We start from the raw sequence: 25,915 nt of genomic DNA, 5'->3' as shown, positions 1-25,915 counted from the left end.
TCCCTTGTGTTTTTTCTTTAGTGTAAATTCCATCAAACTAGCCCATTAATTGCAGTGGATGGGAACTGGAGAGCTGTTCATTTGGCAGTTAGCAAAGGGTGGTAGAGGAAAGAAAAATATCTCTCTGGTAAATTGCTTAGGAATTTGAGAATTCAGAATTTAGTCATAGATAGCTAGATTAGTGTGTTTAAATACCTTGAATCACTTTAAATCATTCCTTGTTTTGTAACATACTAACAAGAGCTTAGAGGTTGCTAAAATAGTGGTTGGGAAATTGCATTGTGGATTTCGGATCCTCCAAAGGCAACATCTGCTAATGGGTAGAGTGTTTAGGTGATAGATGAACAAACGTGGATTAGCTAATGGAGTAAGAAGTCCTGTGTCCTGCGTTTACCTCTCTATATCTGAGAAGGGGGTATAGTTTGTAGGCACGAGGTAGTTTCTTTGGGGTCCACTGTCTCTGTTTTACAGGGCTTTTTTTTTTTTAATCCCATCCTAAAGATAACAAGAACATATTGTGGCACTAGATGGTATTAATCAGGTTAGGTTGTTGACATGTTAAACTGTGTAAAATAAGGCAGACAGAATTACTTTTTTCCAGCTGCATCATTCCTGGCCAGAGCTTACTGTGTTCCTGCTTGTTTTGTTGTTGTTGTTAACCCATTAGAGAAACTAACCAGTATATTGTTTCCAGACAAATCTGTGTCATCACTGACCCTAAAATCCTCTTGGGGACCAACGAGCACCTGGCCGTTCTGAAAGCCTCTATCCTCGGTGATTGATGCTCATCTCTGCAGGCTCCCCAAAGCCCTCCTCCCTTCCTCCTGAAGCACCTTCAAGCATTTCTGCATGGCTACCCTCTCACTCTCTCCTATTATACCTCCTCCTGCCTTACTGAATGCTGAATTTCCCAGCTCACAACTCTTAAGAAGGAGCTTTATTTCAGAGTAGAAAGGAGCCCCCATATGTGGCCTATTATATCCATATCAACTTGCTTACCCTTTTCAAACAGCTATTGTCTTTTAATAGGGTCCTGCCTGGCAGGGGGAGTCCTTAATTCTTGCCCTATAAGAATGGGCAGCTTGAGTTACAGCGAACTGCAGTTTGGTGCTCTGATCAAAAGGCCTCTGTTGTTTTTAAGGTTTTTTTTCTCCCCTCTCTCTCTCTCTTTCTATATCCTGGGCTAATAATTCAGCACAGCAAGGTCATTACAGGCTTTGAATTGAGAGTTGAGAGTGTTAAATTACTGACCTAGAATAAAAGAGATCTGGGGGGCTCTCAAGAAAGATAAAGGGATTCCGGCTAGTAAAGTGCAAGCCCAGCAGCCTCACTTCTTAACAATATTATTTTTTTAATCCTCTCTGTCTTCAGAAGTGTTTTCTGGGACAAGGAAAGATCTCCTGCCAGAGAAATTAGGTTAGGAACTCAACAACGTCATCTGAGCGCTGTGGCCCAAGACCTAGCAGTTCATAGGGGCCTGTGTGGCCGTCTTTTTGTCTCTCCACCTTGTCAGTATTGCACACTCTTCCGTCTCACACCCTCAGCCAACTCTGGTCCTTTACCGTATAAGCCAAACAGAAGTGATATCTCAGCAGAAAGATTGTATCTCACATAGGGATTTCAGACATGTGAAAAACATACCACTTAGGCTTTGAAATATCTGAAAAAGATGACATTGTCTCATTAAAAGCTTCTTCCATTCCAACTATATTTTGTAAATAATGCTTGTCTGGTCCTATCATACTTTTTTTTTAATGTTTTTAATTTATTTTTGAGAGACAGAGAGAGCGTGAGCAGGGGAGGGTCAGAGAGAGAGGGAGACACAGAATCTGAAGACAGCCTCCAGGATCTGAGCTAGATGTCAGCACAGAGCCTGATGCAGGGCTCGAACCCACCAACCACGAGATCATGACCTGAGCCGAAGTCGGATGCTTAACCAACTGAGCCCCTCAGGTGCCCCAAGTGCTACCATACTTTAATCAGAAAAAAATTGCCCTATTCTGAATTCATGCGACACTTCTGCTCCACTCTTCACATTTGACCAAAACTGTTATCTCCCATATATCCTTTCCCCCCAGTTGTCTCTTAAAGCAAAGCACCATTCATATCCTCCTGAAAATATTGACTTCCTAAGTTTGCTATTTTTAGTCCCTGAAACCAACTTTCACAGCTTTTCTACTGAGCAAAGTAATTATAATAACTTATAGTCCTTGGATGGCCAGGCAGGCATTATGCAACATGCATTATTATCACATTTAATACTCCTTGACAACTTCATTCCTGTTCCCATCATTTTATAGATAAAGAATAATTGAGGCACCAAGTGGTTAAATACCTGGCCCAAAGTCACAAAACTAGGAAGTGGCAGGATCTGTCCCCGATGAGTGCTTCTTGAACTTTCTTGTGTATGCAAAGCACCTGGAATCTTGTTAAAATGCAGAATTGGATTTCGTGGCTCTCAGGTGGGGTCTGAGATTCTGATTTCTAACAGGCTTCCATGTGATACCAATGCTGCTGTCTTTGGTCCACTCTTCCAGGAGCAAAGCCATAGTGATCTTACTTCAGAATCACTCTAAAAAAATGTTTTGGTTATAGTTTCCAAACTATTCCATCAGACAATTCTATAAATCTACATACTGGATATTTGATACCAATATCCTAATTTATTTTTTTATATTATGGTAAAATATACATAACATAAAATCTACCATTTTAACCATTTTTAAGTGTCCATTTCTGTGGCATTAAGTACACTCCCATGGTTCTGTTAACTGTCACCACCACCCATCTCCAGAACTTCTTCATCTTCCCAAACTGAAACTCTGCATTCATTAAACACTCGCCCCAATAGCACCAACTAGAGAATTAGGGAGTTTGAGCTATGAAACAAGGAAGGGATAGAATGTACCCTGTAGCATTGACCTGGAATGGAATCAGTGTACTCTTGGGTTTTAATAGATATAGATAACTAGATATATAGAAGTAAATATGAGTGTCTGTGTGTATGTGTGTGCATGTGTGTGTGTGTGTGTCTGTACACGTACACAGTGTGTATATATAAATCTTCATTTGGGTTTTTAACCCTGACTTCTGAAAGAGTCTAGAAGCAATGATACATTTGGAGCACATCAGCACCTACCTAGAACTTGGTCTCTAAACACAGTCCTCTAATAAAAGCAACTTGGTCGTGTTGGAGAAATGGCTGGCTCCAGGACTGGGTAGAGAAAGAACAAGATGAACCTGGAACATCTTCTTCTATTAAAAAGTAAAGAAGTGATCAAAAAATTGTGTGGACCTGTTAAAAGGGCATAGAAGTCAGCTTGGGGTGCCTGGCTGCTTCAGTCAGTAGAGCATGTGACTCCTGATCTTGGGGTTGTGAGCTGAAGCCCCACATTGGGCATAGAGCTTACTTTTTAAAAAAATCCACTTGAAGGGGCTTCTGCAGCCAAATCTGGGCTAATTTGAGCATAAAAGTAAATAATGATAATAAAGGATTATAACCTATTGAGTAAAGAATCCAGCAAAGTCCAGACCAATGTAAATAAATAGATAAATAAACAAATAATAATGAATTCATGAAAAGTGCAAGCTCTTCTTTATTATAGGAAGTCAATTTATAAATGTAAATGCAATGACATAATTAGGGGTGAAAAGTCACCATTTGGCAAAACCATCATAATTATTATTGCTCTGGCAAGAATTATCAGTAGATGCTGAAACTGGTAAATGAAAGTTTGAAGAGTAACAGTGTATTTCCACAGGTTCAGAATATCTACCCACAAGATTCTTAGCAATTACAAAAGGTAACTTTACAAGTGGGTAAACCTGGCCGGTATCACTTCAAACAAATGATTAAAATAAACATTATCAGTAACTAGAAATCAACAGAAACGGTCTTCTGATATGATGTACTGAGAAGAACTCAGCATTATCACTTCTGTGGTAATTTTGTCGGAAGGGCACAACCTAAATCTATTACAAGAAAGCATCAGACGAACCCAGAGGAAAGTACATTCTGCCAAGTAGCTGGTACTCTTTCAAAGTGTCAGTATCATGAAATACAAAGAAAGACTCAAGAAAAAAATGTTCTAGATTAAAAGAGACTGAAGAGTCATAACAGTGCAATGTATCCATCTTGAATTCTCTTTTCCTATAAAGGGGGCATTATTGGGACAACTGATGAATCTTAATAAGGCTTGTGTATTAGATAACAATATTGTATCAATTTTAATTTTCTGATTTTGATCATTCTACTATGGTCATAAAAGAGAATTCCTTGTTTTTTAGGAAATACATGCTGGGGGCGCCTGGGTGGCTCAGTTGGTTAAGGATCTGGCTTTGACTCAGGTCATGATCTCACGGTTTGTGGGTTCAAGCCCCCCATCAGGCTCTGTGCTGACAGCTCAGAGCCTGGAGCCTGTCTTCAGATCCTGTGTCTCCCCCCTCTCTCTACCCTCTCCTGCTCATGCTGTCTCTTTCTCTCTTAAAAATAAATAAAAACATTAAAAAAAATTTTTTTAAAGAAATACATGCTGTATTTTAGGGGTAAAGGAGCATCATGTCTATAACTTACTTCTAAACAGTTCTGAAAAATAGTAATATTTATATGTGTGTATGTAAGAGATTGAGAGAGTTTGAGTGAGAGCACATGTAATAAAATATTCATATTTGAGTAATCTCGATGAAAGGTATTCAGGAATTCTTTGTGCTATTCTTGCAACTTTTCTGTAAATTTGAAATTATGTAAACATAAAAAATTGAAATCTCAAGAGAAAAAAATTGAACAACTTAAAGAATGGAAGAATTCACCTAATGAAATTGGAATACTTGTTTTAGAGAAAGCTATTTGAGATAGACATATAGTAGACTTCTGTGTAGCCCTTAAAATATTTTTAAGAAGATTCTTGTTCAATTTTAGAAGTAAGATTGATGTCTATTTAAAAAACTTTTGGGGGGGGGTGCCTGGGTGGCTCAGTTGGTTAAGCATCCAACTTCAGCTTAGGTTATGATTTCACAGTTCGTGAGTTTGAGCCCTGCATTGGGCTCTGTGCTGACAGCTTAGAGCCTGGAGCCTGCTTCGGATTCTGTGTCTCCCTCTTTGTCTCTCTGTCCCTTCCTTGCTGGCTCTCTGGCTCTCTTTCCAAAATAAACATTAAAAAGTTAAAAAAAATACTTTTTGGTTTAGTTAAATACACTGAAAATGTAGCAAGAATGCATTTTTATGCAGGTAGAAAATTTGTTTTGGATTCTGGTTATAATGGCTTACAGTGTTTATGCTTTGGCCGTCTTATCCATTACAAACACATGGTAATGATACATAAAATTTTCTGAAGAGAAAATTTAAAGGACATAGCCATGTGTAAAATCAGTATAAACTCATCTATGGACGAAGGAACTGAACAGACCACAAAGCTAATGGGGCTCAAACCACTGGCCTCCTGTAGTTTGGGTTCAGAAGCAAGCATAGGAAACTGAGAGCTCATTTCTTGTGGAATAGTAGAGACCAACTGTGTTTCAGGGCAGGAGATTTTTAAAAAATTATGATTGCTACCTGGAAAGTGGCTTATATAAAACCTGGGACAATGATAGGAAGCAGACAGCCTTGCAACCAGGCCTGAGTGGTCTGAGCTACTCAGGGGTCCAGGGACAGTCTCTGTGATATCCCCAATATCATTGGGAATGGAGCCTTATTTACTCATCCAATATGAGATCTGGTCCTGACTAGGATCTGTCCTCAGGACAGCTGGAGAGAGTGACAGCCTCCCGCTTGGAGTGAGTCTACATGCTGAAATTCCAAAATATACAGCAACAACCAATGCTAAGAAAGAGCCAATAAACCCAACAATTGAAATACAAGATTACTGCAGAAAAGTAAGACTAATAATTAGTTTAAATTGAGTTTGAAATAAAATCAAGGATCATCAGGGAGGTAAAAGAAGGAATGGTCATTATTAAAAAAGAGAGAGAGAGAGAGAGAACAACTGAATTAGTTGTGCTTTGAGTGTTGAGTTTTATAAGTCCTTTCTGTATTTTGGATACCCTTTATCAGACGTATCATTTGCAAATGTCTTCTCCTATTCTGTGGGTTGTCTTTAGTTTTGTTGATTATTTCCTTTGGTGTGCAGATTTTTATTTTTATGAAGTCCCAATTGTTTATTTTTGCTTTTGTTTCCCTTGCCTGAGGAGACATATCTAGTAAGAAGTTGCTATTACCAGTGTCAAAGAGGTTACTGCCTGTGTTCTCTTTTAGGATTTTAATGGTTTCCTGTCTCACATTTATGTCTTCAATCAATCCATTTTGAATTTATTTTTGTATATGGTGAAAGAAAGTGGTCCCGTTTAATTCTTTTGTATGTTGCTATCCAGTTTTCCCAACACTATTTATTGAAGAGACTGTCTTTTTTCCGTTGGGTATTCTTTTCTGCTTTGTTGAAGATTAATTGAACATATAGTTTTGGGTTCTTTTCTGGGGTTTCTGTTCTGTTCAATTGATCTATCAATTTATTCTTGTGCCAGTACCATACTGCCTTAATCACTACAGCTTTGTAATATAACTTGAAGTCTGGAATTGTGATGCCTCCAGTTTTGCTGTTCTTTTTCAAGATTGCTTTGGCTATTTAGGATCTTTTGTGGTTCCATACAGATTTTAGAATTTTGTTTTATCTCTGTGAAAAAATGCCATGGGTATTTTGATAGATATTCCATTAAATGTATATAGACTTCTTTGGGTAATATAGACATTTTTATAATATTTGTTCTTCCTATCCATGAGCATGGAATGTTTTTCCATTTCTTTGTGTCTTGTTCAATTTCTTTCATAAGTGTTTTCTAGTTTTCAGAGTACAGTTCTTTTACCTCTTTGGTTAGGTTTATTCCTAGGTCCCTTATGAGATTTGGTGCAGTTGTAAATGGGATTGATTCCTTGATTTCTCTTTCTGCTGCTTCATTATTTATGTATAGAAATGCAACAGATTGCTGTATGTTGTATTCTGTGACTTTACTGAATTTATGTATCAGTTCTAGCAATTTTTTGGTGGAATCTTTTGAGTTTTCTATACACAGTATCATGTCATCTGCAAATAGTGAGAGTTTGACTTCCTCCTTGCTGATTTGGATGCCTTTTACTTCTTTGTGTGTCTGATTATTGTGGCTAGGACTTCCAGTACTATGTTAAGTAACGATGGCAAGAATAGACATTCCTGTCTTGTTCCTGACCATAGAGGAAAAGCTCTCAGTATTTCCCCATTGAGAATAATATTAGCTGTGGGTTTTTTGTATATAGCCTTTATTATGTTGAGGTATGTTCCTTCGATCCCTACTCTGTTGGGGGTTTGATCATGAATGGATATTGTACTTTGTCAAATGCTTCTGCATCTATTGAAAGGATCATATCATTCTTGTCCTTTCTTTTATTAATGTGATGTATCACGTTGATTGATTTGCAGATATTGAACTATCCTTGCAACCCAGGAATAAATCCCATTTGATCATGGTGAATGATTCCTTTAACGTACTGTTAGATTTGATTTGCTAGTATTTTGTTGAGAATTTTTGAATCCATGTTCATCAGGGATATTAGCCTATAGTTCTCTTTTTTAGTGGAGTCTCTCTGGTTTTGGTGTTAGGGTAATTCTGGCCTCATTGAATGAATTTGGAAGTTTTCCTTTCATTTCTATTTCTTAGAATAGTTTGAGAAGATTAGGTACTCACTGTTTCTTATTTTTTTAATAGTTATTCATTTTGAGAGGGAGAGAGAGAGAGAGAGCAGGTGATCAGGGGGAGGGACAGAGAGAGGGGAGAAAGAGACTCCCAAGCAGGCTTCATGTTGACAGCACAATGCAGGACTCAGTCTCACAAACCCATGAGATCATGCATGACCTGAACTGAAATCAAGAGTTAGATACATAACTGATTGAGCCACCCAGGTGCCCCTCACTCTTCTTTCAATGTTTGATAGAATTCGCCTGTGATTCTATCTGGCTCTGGACTTTTGTTTGAGATTTTTTTTTTTTTATTACTGCTTCAGTTTTTGCTGGTTATTGGTCTATTCAAGTTTTCTATTTCTTCTTGTTTCAGTTTTGGTAATTTATATGTTTCTAGGAATTTATCCATTTCTTCCACTTTGGTCAATTTGTTGGCATATACTTTTTCATAATATTCTTTTGTAATTATTTGTATTTCTGTGGTATTGGCTGTGATTTCTCCTCTCTCATTTATGATTTTGTTTATTTGGGCCCTTTCTCTTTTGTTTTTGATAAATCTGGCTAGGAGTTTATCATATTTTTGTTTTCAAAAACCAGTTATTGGCTTCATTGATCTGTTTTATTGCCCTAAAAACAAATAATCCATTTAAAAAAGACATGAATTGACGTTTTTCCAAGGAAGACATACAGATGGCCAACAGACACATGAAATGATGTTCAACATCACTCATCATCAGGGAAATACAAATCAAAACTACAATGAGATATCACATCACACCTGTCAGAATAGCTAAAATTAACAACACAGGAAACAACAGGTGTTGGCAAGGATGCCGAGAAAGGGGAATGCTCTTACACTGCTAGTGGGAATGTAAACTGGTGCAGCCTCTCTGGAAAACAGAATGGAGGTTCCTCAAAAAGTTAAAAATAGAACTACTCTATGATCCAGCAATTGCACTGCTTTTACCCAAAGGATACAAAAATACTAATTTGAAGGGAGACATGCCCCTGATGTTTATAGCAGCAATATCAACAATAGCCAAATTATGGAAAGAGCCCAAATGTCCTTTGACTGATGAATGGATAAAGAAGATACGGTTGTATATACAATGGGATATTACTCTGCCATAAAAAATGAAACCTCACCATTTGCAATGATGTGGATGGAGCTACAGTGTGTTTTGCTAAGTAAAGTAAGTCTGTCAGAGAAAGACTAATACCATATAATTTCAGTCTATGTGGAATTAAAGAAACAAAAGAAATGAACATAGGGAGGAAAAAGAGAAAGGCAAACCAAGAAACAGACACTTAACTATAGAGAACAAACTGATGGTTCCCAGAATGAAGTTGGGGGCGGGGGGGGATGGGTTAGATGAGTGATTAAGGAGGGCACTTGTTGTGATGAGCATGGATGTTATATGGAAATGATGAAACACTAAATTGTACACCTGAATCTAATATTACACTGTTAACTAACTGGAATTTAAATAAAAACTTGAGGGGAAAAAAAAGAACAAAAATAGGGAAACAAAACCATGTAAATTCTTTAAAACACCAATTAAACATTCTAGAAAGAAAAAAGCTACTGACATATTAAAAAATCCAACAGCAAGAATAAACTTTTGACCAGACACAATAGAAAATAGAGTACCTAATTTGGAAGATAATACTTAGTATAACATAAAGATAAAAGATGAAAATTATGAAAGGACACAGAAGAGACACAGAGAGGCTAAAATGTACATCTACTAGGAGAAGAAAAGGATAGAGAGGAAGACGGTGAAGCAATATTTTAAATGATACTTGCTGAGAGTATTTTCCAGAATTGACAAAAGGCAGATTAAGTGTTGAGCAAGATAACTAAAAATATACCTGTGTGATAGACACGTGGTGGAATCCACAGAACACTAAAGATAAAGAAAATAGCATATATGAACGGTAAGAATGATTGACTCCATGAGGATGGCAGGAGTTTGACAGATGGCCTCTTGACAACAATGACAGATGCCAGATGACAATGGAGTGGGATCTTTGAAGTGCTGAGAGAAGATAAGGACAACTCAGAATTCTCCACCTGGTTAAACGATCACTCCAGAGGGTAAAATAAAGATATTTTCAAGAAGATGAAAACTGAGAGCATTTACCACCCACAGCCTTTTGTGAAAACAGCAGGTCTGTGAATATTCAGAAATTCACAATTTGAGATAAAAAAAGCTTAGAAAATCTGAAGTTGTTTTTGCTGATTTTTTAGCAAACTCATTTGGGGGTAAACTTGACCTGGACTGTTTATGAGGCTATTTTTGGTCTTTATTTATTCTCCTAGTGTAAGTATATGTTTCACTATGGAAATTTTAATATGCTTGACTCTGGGCTGCTACCCCAGCCCCATTGGTGCTATATCACATCTGGTTTGTGCAGCATATTGCCTTTATAAAATCCAAAAATGTGTCGATTCCAAAATAGGGAGGTCCCAAGTGATAAGTGGATCTGTCTTAAAGGATGGTATATTTTAGCAGGAAACAGTTGAACTAAGAGGGAAGGAACAGAATGAAAAACAGTAGTGAGCAAGATAATTGATATGATACGTTGATAAGCTTACCTATTGATCTTTAGAAGTAATGAGTATTTTTTTACATTTAAAAAGATAGAAATCAAAAGAAATAAGGCACATCCAAATCAGAAAGGAAAAGGTAAAACTATCTATGTATAGATGACGATAGCCTATGTGTAGAAAATCCCAAAGAATCTGCAAGACCTAAAGAACAATTCAGCAAAAATGCAGGATACCAAATCAGCATACAAAAATCTGTTGTGTTTTTTATTAACTGGCCATCAGTCATCAAAAGGAAATTAAGAGGGCAATTCTATTTATAATAGCATCTATTTTTTATCTTATTTTTTTAATAATAGTTTATTGTCAAATTGGTTTCCATATAATAGCATCTAAAAGAATTAAATACTTAGGGATAAATCCAACCAAGAAAGCAAAGGGTTTGCACACTGAAACTACAAAACACTGCCAAACTAAATCTAAAAAGACTTATAAAATTGGAAAGACATTGTTCATTGATAGGAAGGCTTAGCATTGTTAAGATATCAGGACTATTCAAGTAAATCTATAGATTCGATACAGACTCTACCAAAATTCCAGCAGACTTTTTCAGAGAAATGGAATAGCTGATCCTCAAATTAATATGGAATTGCAAGAGGTTTCAGAAAGCCAGTGAAATCTTAAAAAAGAAGAAAGTTCGAAGACTCCAACTCTCTAGCGTTGAAATTTAATACAAAACTACAGTACTTAAAACAGTATACTATTGGCATAAAGACAGATTTATAGACCACTGGACTAGAAGAGAGAGCCCAGGAACAAACCCTCACATCTATGGTCAGTTGATTTCAACATGGGTACCATTCACTGGGGAAAGAACTGTTCCATAAGTCCTTCCAGAAAGTGGAGCTAGGGAAACTAGATATCCACATGCAAAAGAAGTTGACCCATACCTTATCCTTATATAAAAATTAACTCAACATGATTAAAAACCTAAGATGTAAAGCTACAAAACGCTGAGAAGAAAACAACTGAATATCTTCATGGCATTATAATTGGCAGTGAACTAAAAGCATGGGGAACAAAAGAAAAAAATAGATAAAAATACACTTCATCAAAATTAAGAACTTTTTGTGCATCAAAGGATACTATCAAGAAGGCAAGAAAACAACCTGAAGAATGAGAGAAAATATTTTCAAATAATATATCTTATAAGGGATTCATATCCAGAATATGTAAAGAACTCCTACAACTAAACAACGAAAAAAGTTATTAAAAAATGGGTATACAGGGGTGCCTGGGCAGCTCAGTCAGTTTGAGAGTCCAACTTCCGGTTCTGTCTCTGTCTCTCTCAAAAATAAATAAACATTGAAAGAATTTTTAGGGGAACACCTGAGTGGCTCAGTCAGTTAAGTGTGACTTCGGCTCAGGTCATGATTTCGTGGTTCATGAGTTCAAGCCCCATGTCAAGCTCTGTGCTGACTGCTCAGAGCCTGGAGCCTGCTTCAGATTCTGTCTTTCCCTCTCTTTCTGCTCTTCTGCCATTCCCACTCTGTCTCTGTCTCTCTCTCTCTCTCTTTCAAAAATAAACAAACATTAGAAAAATTAAAAAAAAATTAACAGGCAAAGGACTTAGACATTTCTTCAAAGAAGATATGCACATAGCCAATAAGTACATGAAAATATGCTCAACATGGGATATACAAATCAAAACCCCAGCGAGATACCACCTCATACCTACTAGGATGACTATTTAAAAGAAAACATACAGGAAAAGTGTTGGTGAGCCTTTGGAGAAATTGGAACCTTTGTGCATTGCTATGAGAATGTAAAATGATACGGCAATCAGGAATACAGTTTGGTGGTTTCTCAAAAGGTTAAACATATAGCTACTATATGACACAGCAATTCCACTTCTGGGTATATACCCAGAAGAATTGAAAGCAGGATAATTTGTATACCAATGTTCATAGAAGCATTATTCATAATAGTCAAAGTAGAAGCAGATGAATGGATAGCAAATGTGGTATATACATACAATGGAGTATTATTCATACTTAAAAAGGAATGCAAGTTCATATAAATCATAACATGGATGGAACTTAAAAATTTAGTGAAATAAAGGGTGCCTGGGTGGATCAGTTGGATAAGCGTCTGACTTCAGCTCAGGTCATGATCTCATGGTTTGTGAGTTCGAGCCCCACGTCAGCTCTGTGCTGACAGCTCAGAGCCTAGAGCCTGTCTTCAGATTCTGTGTCTCCCTCTCTCTCTGCCCCTCCCCTGCTCACTCTGTCTCTCTCTCTCTCAAAAATAAATAAAACATTTAAAAAATTTAGTGAAAAACACCAAACACACGGAAAATATTGTATAGTTCCAGTTCTAGGTACCTAGAATAGACAAATTCATAGAGACAGAGAGTAGAATAGAGGTTCCCAGAGTGTGGGAGGAAGGCTGAAGGGGGAGTTACTGTTTAATGCATAGGGTTTTTGTTGGGGATAATGGTAAATTTCTGTGTGTAGTTAGTGGTAATGGTTATACAGCATCATGAATGTATTTAAGCTACTGAATTGTACACTTACAATAGTTCAAATGATAAATGTCATGTTATGGTTAAAATAATAAGTATTATACACATTTTACCATAGTAAGAAAGTTTTTAATTAAAAAAGATAGAAGTTGGGGCACCTGGGTGGCTCAGTTGGTTAAGCGTTCGGCTTTGGCTCAGGTCATGATCTCATGGTTTGTGGGTTCAAGCCCTATGTCAGGCTCTGTGCTGACAGCTAGCTCAGAGCCTGAAGTTTGCTTCAGATTCTGTGCCTCCCCCTCTCTCTGACCCTCCCCTGCTCGTGCTGTCTCTCTCTGTCTCTCAAAAATAAAAAATTTAAAAAAATATTTAAAAAAAAGATAGAAGTCAAATTCTGGAAAATCATATCAGAAGATAAGAAGAGTGCTCATAGGTTATTTACAGCATGTTTTCATTCTTGTCTTGCTTTGGAGAGTAACAAAGATAATGAGTGATATGATATTTTAAGAAACGTGTGGCTACTAATTTGAAAAGAGATATGCGTCCATGTTTATCACAGCCTTATTTACAATAGCCAAGATACGGAAGCAACCTAAGTATCCACTGATAGATGAATGGATAAAGAACATGTGATAACATATATAGTGGAATATTACTCAGCCATCAAAAAGAATGAAATCTTATTATCTCTGACAACACAGACAAGCCCACAGGGTATTATGCTAAGTGAAATAACTCAGAGAAAAAGGAAAACCTTATGATTTCAATTATATATGAAGTCTAAAAAACCAAACAAATGAACAAACACACATACACTGTAGAGAATAAGATGGAGTCGCTCATGTCAAGCAGGGGCCTGTGTCATGCGATGATGCAAGCATCTAAGGGCACTGCAGCTCTGAGATACCAGCCAGACCAGCACCAGCTGACCACACCCCAGAACTGGTAACAAGCAGAAGCAGCAGAGGTCTGCGGGGGCCCAAGATGGATGCAATCCCTTTGAAAGGGGAAGATTTTTGCAATAAAATGTCACTCCTCAGACACTGACCCCCTCCATGTCTGACCACTTCAAAAAGGCAGCAGCTGCAAAGGCTCTGCCCGATTGATCTCCAGACAGAACTGAGGTCCTCCGCTGCTTGGACAGAATAAGCAGTAAGTGCTGAGGGCTGACCCGAACCAGACCAGACCACAGCCATATCTCAACCACGTACCCACAGACTGACTTCGAGTTCAGTTCGTTAACTTCCTACCCACTGTGTTATCCCATTTTTTGTGTGACTTGTCTTGTGTTTTGCTCTGTGGTGTGTAAGAAGCCAAGTTAATCACATGGTGAAATATCATTTGAGTTTGGAATCCTGAAACTGCTTTATAATCATGTTAACCTTGCTTTATGACTGAATAAGGCTGACATTGTGGAAAGATATAACCCGTGTGTGTACCTTCACAGTGTGCTCTGCCATACACACATGGCAACAGTCTCACAAATACAGAGAACAAATTGATAGTTGCCAGAGAGGAGGGTGTGGGAGATGGGCGAAATAGGTGAAAGGGATTAAGAGGTACAATCTTCCAGTTAGAAAATAAGTAAGTCATAGGGATGAAAAGTACAGCATAGGGAATATAGTCAACAGTATTGTAGTAACTTTATATGGTGACACTTGTCACGGTGAGCACTGCATGATGTACAGAACTGTCGAAACCACTGTGCAGCTAATGTAACATTGTATGTCAGCTACACTTCAATGAGAGGGAAAAACTGTGTAGCTCAATATATGTGTTGAACGGAATTCTAATAAGTTATAGATTCTGTCGTAGCATCCAATCTAATGGGGGCAGAGGGCAAAAACAATTAAAATAGAAAAGCTTTACTAACACAGTAGAAAGTGGGAAAAGAAAAACAAGTCAAAGAAGAATAGTTCATGGAAAAGATAGAAGACAATGGCAGAAATTAATCAGATAGATGTAAAAAAACCTCATTTATTAAAATAGAGACTGTAAGGTTGGGTAAAAGCAACGCCCAGCTATATACTACTCACAAGAGAAATATCTGAAACAAAATGACCCAGAAGGGTGGAAATTAAAAAGCACAGTAAAAGATATGCCAGGCAAGCACTAATCAAAGCAAAGTTGAATATTGCAATATTACAATACTAATAGCAGACCAAAGTCCTGGACTTTTAAAAAGTTTATAAAATGTTAACTATAAGTATTTCCAGCATGGCTAACTAAAAATATAAATCTGATACTTTCTACCTAGTACTGTCTATTTTTTCTGATCTTTCTAAATCAACTGTCAAGGGATTTATGGAGTTGTATGTACTGTGTGTTAGATAATGTAATGTTATTCCGTAGAACTATGTGTTAGATAATGTAATCTTATTCCATAGAACTTATAGTCTAGTAGAGGAAATAAGTCCAATAACTTAAAAAAATTTTTTAATGTTTATTTTTGAGAGAGAGAGAGACAGATAGACAGAGACAGAGAGCAAGCAAGGAAAGGGTGGAGAAAGAGGGAGACACAGAATCTGAAGCAGGCTCCAGGCTCTGGACACAGGGCTAGAGCTCATGAGCATGAGATCATGGCCTGAACCAAAGTCAGATACTGAACTGACTGAGCCACCCAGGTGCTCCAGTCCAATAACTATTTTAAAAGGCAGCAGATTGTGAGTAGCAATAGTTATAAGTAAGGCATGATGGGAACTGGGCATGAGTGTAGAGTTGGGAAAAAACTTCTTGCAAAATGTGGCATTTGAGATGGTCCTGAAAAACTGGATAGAATTTTAACAGATGGAGATAGGGAAAAGATATTTCGGGTTGAAGAGAAACAGTAGAGCTTTGAGCCGTATATTGTATTTTCTGCTTTTTTGTTACAGCCATCTTATGTAAAGTAGGTTATGTTATCTATTAACTCTTTAAGTAAACTGATTATGATCTCCATCCTGAACAGCTGAATTTTATTGGTGGGGATTATCTAAAGGCGGTAACGTAAACACAATTATAAATCTTTTTACTATATTCAGTATTATATGTCCTTGGCTTATCAGTTTGTTTTTTTTAATTCTTATTTTGTAACTTCTTTTGTAAATTCTTATCTATACAATGAGTCTCAGCCAGATTCTTCAATGTATAAATTATTCCCTAGTTTTAAAAAAGATGTATTTAAAAAGCTACACTAAGGATATAATTTCACTAGTATTAGTTTCTTTACAGCCTAGGCTATGACCTAGACACCAGCTTTTTTCCCATGGGAGGTATGAAGCATACTTCGGGACTAATTCTTTGCTGGATAGCTTCATAAATTTAGATAGATTGTTATCATTTTAGACTTCATTTGCTAGAAATGTGACCTACTCCATTTACCTGTAACAGCTCATTTGCTTCATTTTTCATTTTCCTTTGCTCAGGACAATAGCGTTACAAACTGAATGGTTAGGTTAACACTTTCATTGCTTTTTAAAAGTTTCTCTTCCAACCTAATCCTTTACCACATGTTTTCCTCATACTCCCTCATGGTGTCTCAGAAGTAGGTGTCTAGTTTTCCACGGAGAGAAGAGTATGTAATTTGCTTTTTCATACAGTGTTATTAATATTAACAGGAAGAAACTAATTTTATCTTAAGTGATAACATAAGACACTCTATATTAAAGACACGTTGGACGTTTCCCTCAGAACTTGGTCAGGGAAAAGGAAAACGGAACTGATGGCTCCTGAAATTTGTTCCTGATTTGCTCAGAGTCAGACCCTTCCCTCCCGTGCCCCACCCCCGTTTAAATGGTCAGCAAATGAAAAGTGGCATTTGGAATTTCCACTGTCTCTCTATTGCTTTGCCATCTTTAGTTTAAGTCCTGTTTCTCTACAAAGATTAACACATTTTCCACTCCTGATTTACTTGTCAGGGAATTTAGGAGTTTTTTGGAACCTGAAGTCTGCCTTTGGTTGTGATGATTACTGGATAATTGCCTATTCTTTGGTGGAATTTCCATTTTTCGATTACACCAGGCTCTACAGCCTTTATTTCTTTGGCAGAAGAACCCAAAAGCAATGGAGTATATTTTTTCCCCTTCCTCGGCCCAGCTTAAACAATGACTCACTTGGGCCCTGGGGCTTTGCTTCATATTCTCAGTCAGGGGCCACTTTTTACCCTTGCTCTTATTTGCCTTTAGTGTTCTGTTTGCAACCTTTCATATCCTTTGGCACATGGACTTGCCTCTGAGGCTATTGTCAGAGAGGCACACATCAGCCCCAGACTGGAAGAGACAATCCATTTCTGTTCCTATGAGCCATGTTGTTCTTATGGCAGCTGAGGTAGGTCAGAGAGAGTACAGAAAGGATATCGATAAGGAAATGTAATTCCAAATGTGGTAGAAGTATTCTCCCAAGAGATACAAGTGCCAATGTCATCCAGTTACAGAATGAAACATTTTCCTTCTGAGATGTCCCAGTGACTGATGAAGACTCCCTCAGTACATGTATGTAGGAGGCGGGAAGCACACAGAGGAACTGGACTCCAAGGGTTTTCAGAAGGATGTGGTTCTCTGAAGAGATGTCTTCACTGAAAGACTTCATCCGACCTGTAGTTCAGAGTTTTGTTGGAGAAAAAAGATGTTCCTCCTTTGTGGCACTGGTTTGTCTGGTCTTGATTTTTCATTCTGATTCCAGCCTTCCATAACTGTTCATCTAATGACGATCCCTCGATTTTTCTTTTGCAGCTTTAACAGTGTGTGTCAGGGAACTCACATTCTCTTTCGGGAATTCAGCTTCATCCAAGCAACCCCTCACAATAGGGCGTCGTTCTTACGGGCCTTCTGGAGATGCTTCCGAACTGTGGGCAAAAATGGCGGTAAGTCATCTCATTTCTTGGCTTCCTTTCATCGAAACTTCTGTCTTTCTTTTGTTCCTATAAATACTATTTGAGTGACTGCTATTTGAGACTCTAGGAACACCTTACTTTTGAGGAGCTGTCTGTCTTGTGTCACAGATACTGTCAGCAGTACTCGTACCATCATCATCACAAAGATACCTATGTGGAGCCAAGTGGAGTTCTTAGCACATTATGTGTGGTCATTCATGTATTCTTCACAACAGCTCTACGACATAGAAACTATCACCCTCATCTTATAACTAGTGAAACTGGGGCTCAGAGGGGTTAAGTAACTTGACAAGGTTGTACAGCAAATGCTGGGGTGGGATTTGTACCTAGTCATTCTGGCTCCAGAGCCTTTGCTCTTGGCAGATATTAAAATACCATGCAGTAGATTGAAGAAATGATGTGAATACAAAGAAGGAAACTGCTGAGTGGGGGGTAGGGGTAGGATGGGGACACTATTGCTAGAGAAAGGGGAGCAAGTAGTTTAGGGAAGGTTCTCCTGAGAACTTGTTGCTTGGTCTAATTTGGGAAGGAAAAGTAAGAGTTATCCACATGGATAAAGGAGAGAAGGACATTCTAGTAGAGCCTGTGCTGTGATGTAGCAGCATAAAGGAACCTGGAATATTCTAGAAACTGAGAAGATCAGAATGGATCGAGTTTGTGAAGGGCATTAGGGGAGATGAGCCTGTGAGGGAATAGAACAGTCAGGTCCTAGGGGCTCCTGGGTGGCTCAGTCGGTTGAGTGACTGACTTCGGCTCAGGTCATAATCTCACGGTTCGTGGGTTCAAGCCCTGTGTCAGGCTCTGTGCTGATAGCTCAGAGCCTGGAGCCTGCTTCAGATTCTGTTTCCCTCTCTCTGCTCCTCCCTTGCTTGTGCTCTGTCTCTCTATGCTTCTCAAAAATAAATAAACATTTAAAAAAAGAACAGTCAGGTCCTGAAAGACCATTTTTGCCCTAAAAAAAGAAGTTGAATTTTATTCTGTAGGTTAAAGGACTTTATTCAAAAGGGTGGCGTGATGATATCTGAGTTGTAGGAAGATCACTTGAAAGGCAGTATAGAAATGGCTTAGACGGTGAGTCTGGAGGCAGCGAGCATAGTTAGGAGACTTGCAGTCATGAGAAATAACAAGAGCCAAAACTAAGGCAGCCTCCACCGAAGGGGCACCTTCAGAGATAGAATCCACAGGATTCGGTGATTGGGTTTGGCACATAAGGCGAGTGAGAAGAGCCCTGATAAATTTCCAGGTAAGCGTACCGTTCTGCAGTGCTAGATGCACTCCCATTGTGTGGAAATCATTGCTGCCCCCCTGCCCGCAGACCCCTGGCAAGCCCGTTCTACTTTCTGTCTCTGTGAATTGGACTACACTAGGTACCTCATGTCAGTGGAATCGTGTAAGCCTTCTCTTTTCGTGAATGACTCACTTCATTTAACACAGTGACCTCAGAGCTCATGCATGTTGTGACATGGGTCAGAGTTTCCTTCCTTTTGAATCCCAAGAACACCCCATTGCACGTATCCACATATTGTTTATCCATGCATCTGTCCACAGACACTTGGGCTGCTTCCTCCTTTTGACTAGTGTGAATGAAATGGCATGTTAAGTTTCTGAGAAGTCGAAATTTCTAGGGGACACAGTTAAAAAGCTGCATCAAGCAGCAGGTAATACAAATTAGTTTCTAGAAATACAGATTTGGGGGAGTAGAATAACGTTTACTAACGTCAGATTTTCATTTCACCTTATAATCTTTGAGACAAGAGCTAAGTGCACTAGAAAATACAAGTCATTTTTATATTTCCATACTTTTGGTTTGGCATCTGTGATTATATTCCAACGGGGGAAAAACCCCACTGATTGAAATAACTATGAAATAAGGCAATTTCTGTGGTGATCGTACCTGAAAGTAGAAGAAGGCCTAAACTATGTCCTCATTCACTTGCCAGATATTTCTGGTAGACTCACCACATGCTTGGTGCTGGGGGTACAGTAAGTGAACAGGTACATGGCCTGATCTCATGGATGCTACTGTGCTTTACATACAGCTACCAAGCCTTTTTTGTTTTCTAAAACTCTGTCTATGGAGTATCTTATTAGATCATTTCTACTATCCTAAGAAATAAGTAAGTAGGTATTATTGTGCCCATTTTACAAATAAATTGTGTAACTTGTAGAAAGATTGCAGAGTAAGTGAGAAAGTTGGAAGCAGAACCCAGATTTACAAATATGCTAATTTGCTATTTCTGCTATTTTTATTACTCCAATCACAGCTTCTGTAACATGTAACTTAAGACATTCTCCATCTCAGGTACACTGAACAAACAGCACTTAGTGTACTGAGAAAATAGCATCATCTTTTTTACAGAAGGTATGCACTAGGGGACAAAAATCAGACTAGACTTGACTTTAAGCCAGCTGCTTCAGAGAAACAAACTCATTGGTCTGTACGTAAACAAAACTTGGGAGCCGTGAGTATACAGGTGAAGTTTGTAGTACTTCCTCAGAACCTGTTTTTCCTAATCCCTTCCTAGTCCCTTAGTTGGCCAGCAAATATTTACTGAATACTCAGTATACTGCACAATGGAACACACAGCCAGAGCTGGTTTTGCAAAATAGGCACACAGAGAGAACTATGGAAAACGGTCTTAAGACATCCTTAGTTCTTTTCCTGATTTGGAAGTGGGGCCTCCTCAAGAATGTATATACTATCACAAGGGATCCATATAGCACTTGGACTCTGAGCAGATGTGGGTTTCTGTACCTTTCTTATAGCAGCTGCCAGTGATTCATCCGGCTGCGAAGAGGAAGCAGCTCCAAGTTCTTTCTGTTTTTCCTGTGCCATAAACAAGATCTAGATTTTATGCTGGATATTGATTGTTAGGCTTCTTCTTACTCAGACAGCCTCTGAATTCTTAAAGACCAGATGCAACACTTGCATCGAGGTGATCCTGAAATGTTTGGTTAAATCATTCTTAATGTATTCTCAGTTTCTTCCAGGAAACTTTAGAACATCTTTCAGTCCTGGAATGTGTGAGTCCCCAATTTTAATCCAGAACGAGCAAAAACACTCAGAGGCAAATTTCCAAAAGAAAGTACATGTTAAGCCCCATTTTCTCAACTAGAATGCCATGCACCCAGCTCCTGCTCGGTAGAACTGCTATTATTTTGTTCTTCTGCAGATGACTTCCTTAGAACATCATGTACATATTTTAGCATTATCAACAAGAAACTAGCTCTTCTGGGAAACAGTAAATGAAGAGCAGAGTTGCAGCATAACATATCTAAAAATGAAGCCACCTGTGGAAAACTAAGGACCTGATCCCTTATGGCAAGAAGCAGTTTATCCCAGTTTTTAGCAAGTATAGGGATGCAATGTCATTTCTGCATGACTGAGTCCTGAATGATGCTAATTTTCCCGTGTCTGAAATTCAAATAACCTCATGAAGATTATAGTGAACCTCTTGCTATTGATCGAGGCAACTTCAGAGTCTTGGAAGCAAAAAGATCTATTCATATGTAATAAGCCTTTAAAATTCAACTTCTCACTTTGGTGTTTCTTTCAGTGTGAAAAATTGATCTCAATTTTCCAAGTCTGGCAAAGATTAAAATTCCCTGAAGGAAATCTTCACTTCTGTTTAGGGATATTGGCTCAAAAGAACTTTTGTCCAAGGTTTATTTTTACAGTTTGTTAGAATTTAATTTTGAGCTTTGTGCTTTTACAACTGTGTGTGTGTGTGTGTGTGTGTGTGTGTGTGTGTATTTCATTTAATAAAAGAATGAGAAGTACTTCCTCTTCTGCCTATGATGAAGTCCTTATTAAGGGAATTGTCACCCTTCCATTAACAACTAGAAAATTAGACAATGTATATGAAACAACTCTTTCAGACATTGAACAGTTAATGTGGGGCTGTGATCTCTGAGAGGCAGTTGCCAAGCAAAGGTACAGGAGAGAAGATCTAAAGAGCCCAGCAGGAGGCAGAGATTGGGATTTAGAGAAGCCAAAGTGGCCAGAATTTGCAGGGCAGAGTACAAAGAAGTTGCTCAGAAAGCTCCAAAGAGCTCCAAACAGGTATTTGAGTCCTGGCTCCAAACTCTATACATGTGTGGGTTGGAAAAACCACCACCAGAAACCAGTAGGCTAAACAATTCCTGGAGTATGCACAGGGCTAGGAATAGTTCACACTGCTATTGGCCAAAGTGGAGAAACCTCAAAGTACACAGGGCATTGACATTGGATAGACAATTGTCCTCAGCAGCTCAAAAACAGAAAGGGTTAAACTGATCTATCTGCAAGGAACTTAACTGTATACCAGACCAAAATTCAATACTCCTTAGAGGAATGCAGTAAAACCTAGCACCCATCAACATAAAATTCACACTGCCTGGCATTGAATTAAAAATTACCAGACATTAGAAGAAACAGGAACATATGACCCATAACCAGGAGAAAAATCAATCAGTAGAAACACAGAACCAGAAAAGACAGAGATAATAGAATTAGCCAACAAGGACCTTCAAATAGTTATTTTAAATCATATAAATATGCTCAAGTATGTAAAGAAAAACATGCATATGATTAGGAGACAAATGGAAGATAGTAAAAAGATCCAAATGGACTTTGTAGACATAAAAAATACATCAAAAATGAAAATAATGATAAGGACAGCAATTAACATTTATTAAGTTACTTTATATATAGAATATCTAATTTTTCTTCACAACAATCAAAGTTAAAAAAGTTGTTCTAGGTCACAGACCTAGTAAATGAAAAAAAACCCAAAGCAGAAGAAGCAGAAAGCTGACTAGAAGTGGTACTTTTTTTCTTATATTACTCTATTTTTTTTCTTTTATAGTTTATTGTCAAGTTGGTTTCCACATAACACCCAGTGCTCATCCCACCAAGTGCCCTCCTCCATGCCCATCACCTCCCTTTCCCTCTCCCCCACCCTCATCAGCCCTCAGTGTGTTCTCAGTATTCAAGAGTCTCTCGTGGTTTGCCTCCCTCCCTCTCCCCAACTATTTTTTCCCTTTCTCCTCCCCCATGGTCCTCTGTTAAGTTTGAAGGAGTACTTTTTTTAATGTGTTCTCCATCAAATAGTGTGTGAGATGCGTGAAATACCACTGAGTAAATGATAATACTTGCCCTCAAGGAGCTCACATTCCAATGGAATAGTCTAGAAATAGTTTCCTCAGAGTGTAAGTGATCATTAAAGCTGTGTATAAGATTCAGTGAGAGTACAACTTCTGCAGAAGTTGGGAAAGGCTATAAAGGAATAAAGGTACTTGGGATGGATCTTGGAGTAGGAGAAAGCTCTTAAGCAAATAAGGAGTACATTCTAACAAGAAAAAACGAGGTTTTTGAAAGTATGATGATGTGAGACAAAATGGTTTCTTTGGGAAACAGTAAGAAGTACACTGTGGCTGGGCCTTAGTACCTACAAAGCAAACATCATCACAGCCAGTCCGTAGAACCTTGTCAATTTGGATGCTATTTTCACATATGACACTGGCAAAAGCATGGAAAATAGAGTGGACGGCAGGTACAGTAAGACCAGTTAGGGGCCAATACAGCAGAACTGGAAGTGGAAGGGAGATGAAGAGCTATTTAAGGTTAGTTTGACAGGACTTGGTGATTGATTGGGTGTGGGGTGTGAGAGAGAATAGGCAAGAATGATTGCCAGGAGCGCCTGGCTGACTCAGTCAGAAGAAGCAGCTCTTGATCTTGGGGTTGTGAGTTCGAGCCCTATGTTGGGTGTAGAGATTGCTTGAAAATAAAATATTGGGGGATCTGAGTGGCTCAGTCAGTTGAGCATCTGACTCTTGATTTCAGCTCACGTCATGATCCTACGGTTGTAGGATCTAGCGCTGCATTGGGTTCCGTGCTCGCAGAGCATGGAGTCTGCTTGAGATCCTTTCTCTCTCTCCCTCTGCTCCTCACCCTGACTCTTGCATTCTCTTTCTCTCTCTCTATCAAAGAATAAACAAATAAATAAATATCTTTTAAAATAAGAATGAATGCCAGAATCTAAAATATTGTCAGTTTCATCCCTCCCTTCCTTTTTCCCCTTTTATTTTTAATTCTTTCACCCTTTATGTTTTATCCTGAATTCACTGTGATTTGTCTTCATAGTCTAGGTATATTCATTCATTCAACAAACATTTATGTATTAGTTGCTACTGATAAAGCAGTGAGTAGAACAGAAATTCCTGCTCTCATGCAGTTTGTGGTCTGATAATCAGAGATTTGGAAAAAAAAAAAAAGCCCGCATTCATGAAAGATGATTACATTGTGGGAATCAGAGACTTGCATTTGGTCTATATAATCATACGATGAATCAGAGACTTGCATTTGGTCTGTATAATCATATGATAAAAACTGTTTTTCCTAAAATGTCTATGTTATGGTGGTCAAAGTGATCTGAAGGGAAAATGCAGACAACTTAAGCTGAAATAAACCTTTCTGACCGACTTCTCTGTGTAACTGCCTCAAACTTCCACCTGAGTTCGCTTGTCACTAATCCTCATCCTCACTACGAAAAACCATTCTGTGAGGATTAACAGTGCTTACTTCAGGAGTGGGTGGCTGTCTTGTTTGAAATATTAAAGAGTTTTTGTTACTTTTATCATTTTTTTAAACAAACAAACAAAAATCCTTCCATGTAGTCTCTTCAGTCCTTTGGTTTCCTCTGGCCAGTCCTCTGCACCTGCTCCCCCAAGAGCTCCAAGTCTCCATGTTTGCCCCAGAAACCTAATGTGGCCAAGATGTGGCTTCTTCAACCCAAGTTCTTGGTTCCTATTCCCCATTTTACTTATTTCTTCTCTATTCTAGTTTTATTTTTCCATATTTACTTCCTTCTTCAAAACCTATTCTCCAGGGAGAACATGACATTTGATGTCACCTCAAATCTTTCACCTCTCTACCTTAGTAACTTTCATCTTTCCCTCTATTTAATGTTTCTTTATTTTTTTTTCTATTTCAATTATTTGGGGCTATCACACATGTCACACAAGCATTCCCGGAATGCTTTTGTCACCACCTCCTTTCCTACCCCACCCTTTGTGCCCTCAATGCATAATACCCTAAAGTTGCTACACTCTCTTTATCCTGTTAAGCCTCAGTGTAAAGGTCAGCTCCTTAAAGGACCTTTTCTGTTGCTCCCTTCTTCATCTGAATTAGATCACTTCATTATTCTTTTGCAAATCATCCTGTAACTTTTAGTCATACTGTTTATTACAGTTTCAGACTAAATATTTTTGAATGACTCTTAATGTCTACCCACCTTATCAAATTGTAAGTTTTATGAGGGTAAGAAGCTTGTTTACTTGCCAGTAACTATATTCTTAGCACCTAACATACATAAATGATTTATGTTATTTAATATGAAAGCCCATCACTTCCCAATCACTATGTATCTGTGATTACTGAATGGATTATATTATCATCTCTTATATTAGAGGGTAGGGTTGCTTTTGAAAGAACTTTATACTCTTTTCAATCTTGTGTAGGAGCCTTGATTTAAAATAATAATAACTGCTACATATTGATCACCTACTATATGCAAGGCACAAAACTTAATGTTCAAAGTGCCCCTCTAAAAACTGGCCCATTCAAAGCTATGCAATATTAATTGGCAGCTGATTAAATAATATTCAGTATCCTCTGGTGCTTCCAAGCAAGGAATAAAACATTTAGATCATGGGGTGCCTGGGTGGGTCAGTCGGTTGAGCGTCCAACGTCAGCTCAGATCATGATCTCATGGTTCATGGGTTCAAGCCCTGCATCAGGCTCTGTGCTGACTGTTAACTCAGAGGCTGGAGCCTGCTTCGGTTTCTGTGTCTCTTTCCCTCTCTGCCCCTCCCCTGTTCATGCTCTGTATCTATCTCTCAAAAATAAATAAAATGTGAAAAAAAATTTTTTTAAAGATTTAGATCATTATCTGTATGAAAACTGTAAACATTGGTGAAGATCACACTAGCACTGCCTCCTTTTCTTTTATATTCTGGGTTTTACCTTTATGCTGTGAAAAAAATCACAAACTAGTGGTCATCTGACTATACATGCCGTGGCCTGCAGTTCTGTTTTCTTGGGCTTGCAATGTTAAATATTTAACACACACACACACACACACACACACACACACACACACACACACACATTTTAATTAGATGCCAACATTTAACATAAAAATCTCAATTCAATTTCACTTAAAGAATGGAAAATCATGGGGTGCCTGGGTGGCTGTTGGTTGAGGGCCTGACTTCGGCTCAGGTCATGA

At 38.3% G+C, this 25,915-nt stretch overlaps 1 protein-coding gene across 2 annotated transcripts in view; it reads left to right on the top strand.

Moving 5' to 3' along the window:
• C11H11orf49 (chromosome 11 C11orf49 homolog) overlaps window positions 1–25,915 on the top strand; it is a 191,221-nt gene that overhangs the window by 69,316 nt on the left and 95,990 nt on the right. For both annotated transcript variants that reach the window (XM_029957125.1, XM_029957124.1), the window contains exon 3: window positions 17,485–17,615. In XM_029957125.1, the coding sequence (XP_029812985.1) occupies window positions 17,485–17,615 (131 nt within the window). The remainder of the gene's footprint in view (window positions 1–17,484; window positions 17,616–25,915) is intronic.

The sequence above is a fragment of the Suricata suricatta genome, chromosome 11 (genome assembly GCF_006229205.1).
Source record: "Suricata suricatta isolate VVHF042 chromosome 11, meerkat_22Aug2017_6uvM2_HiC, whole genome shotgun sequence".
Classification (NCBI taxonomy): domain Eukaryota; kingdom Metazoa; phylum Chordata; class Mammalia; order Carnivora; family Herpestidae; genus Suricata; species Suricata suricatta.
This window is presented reverse-complemented; position numbering and strand designations above follow the sequence as displayed.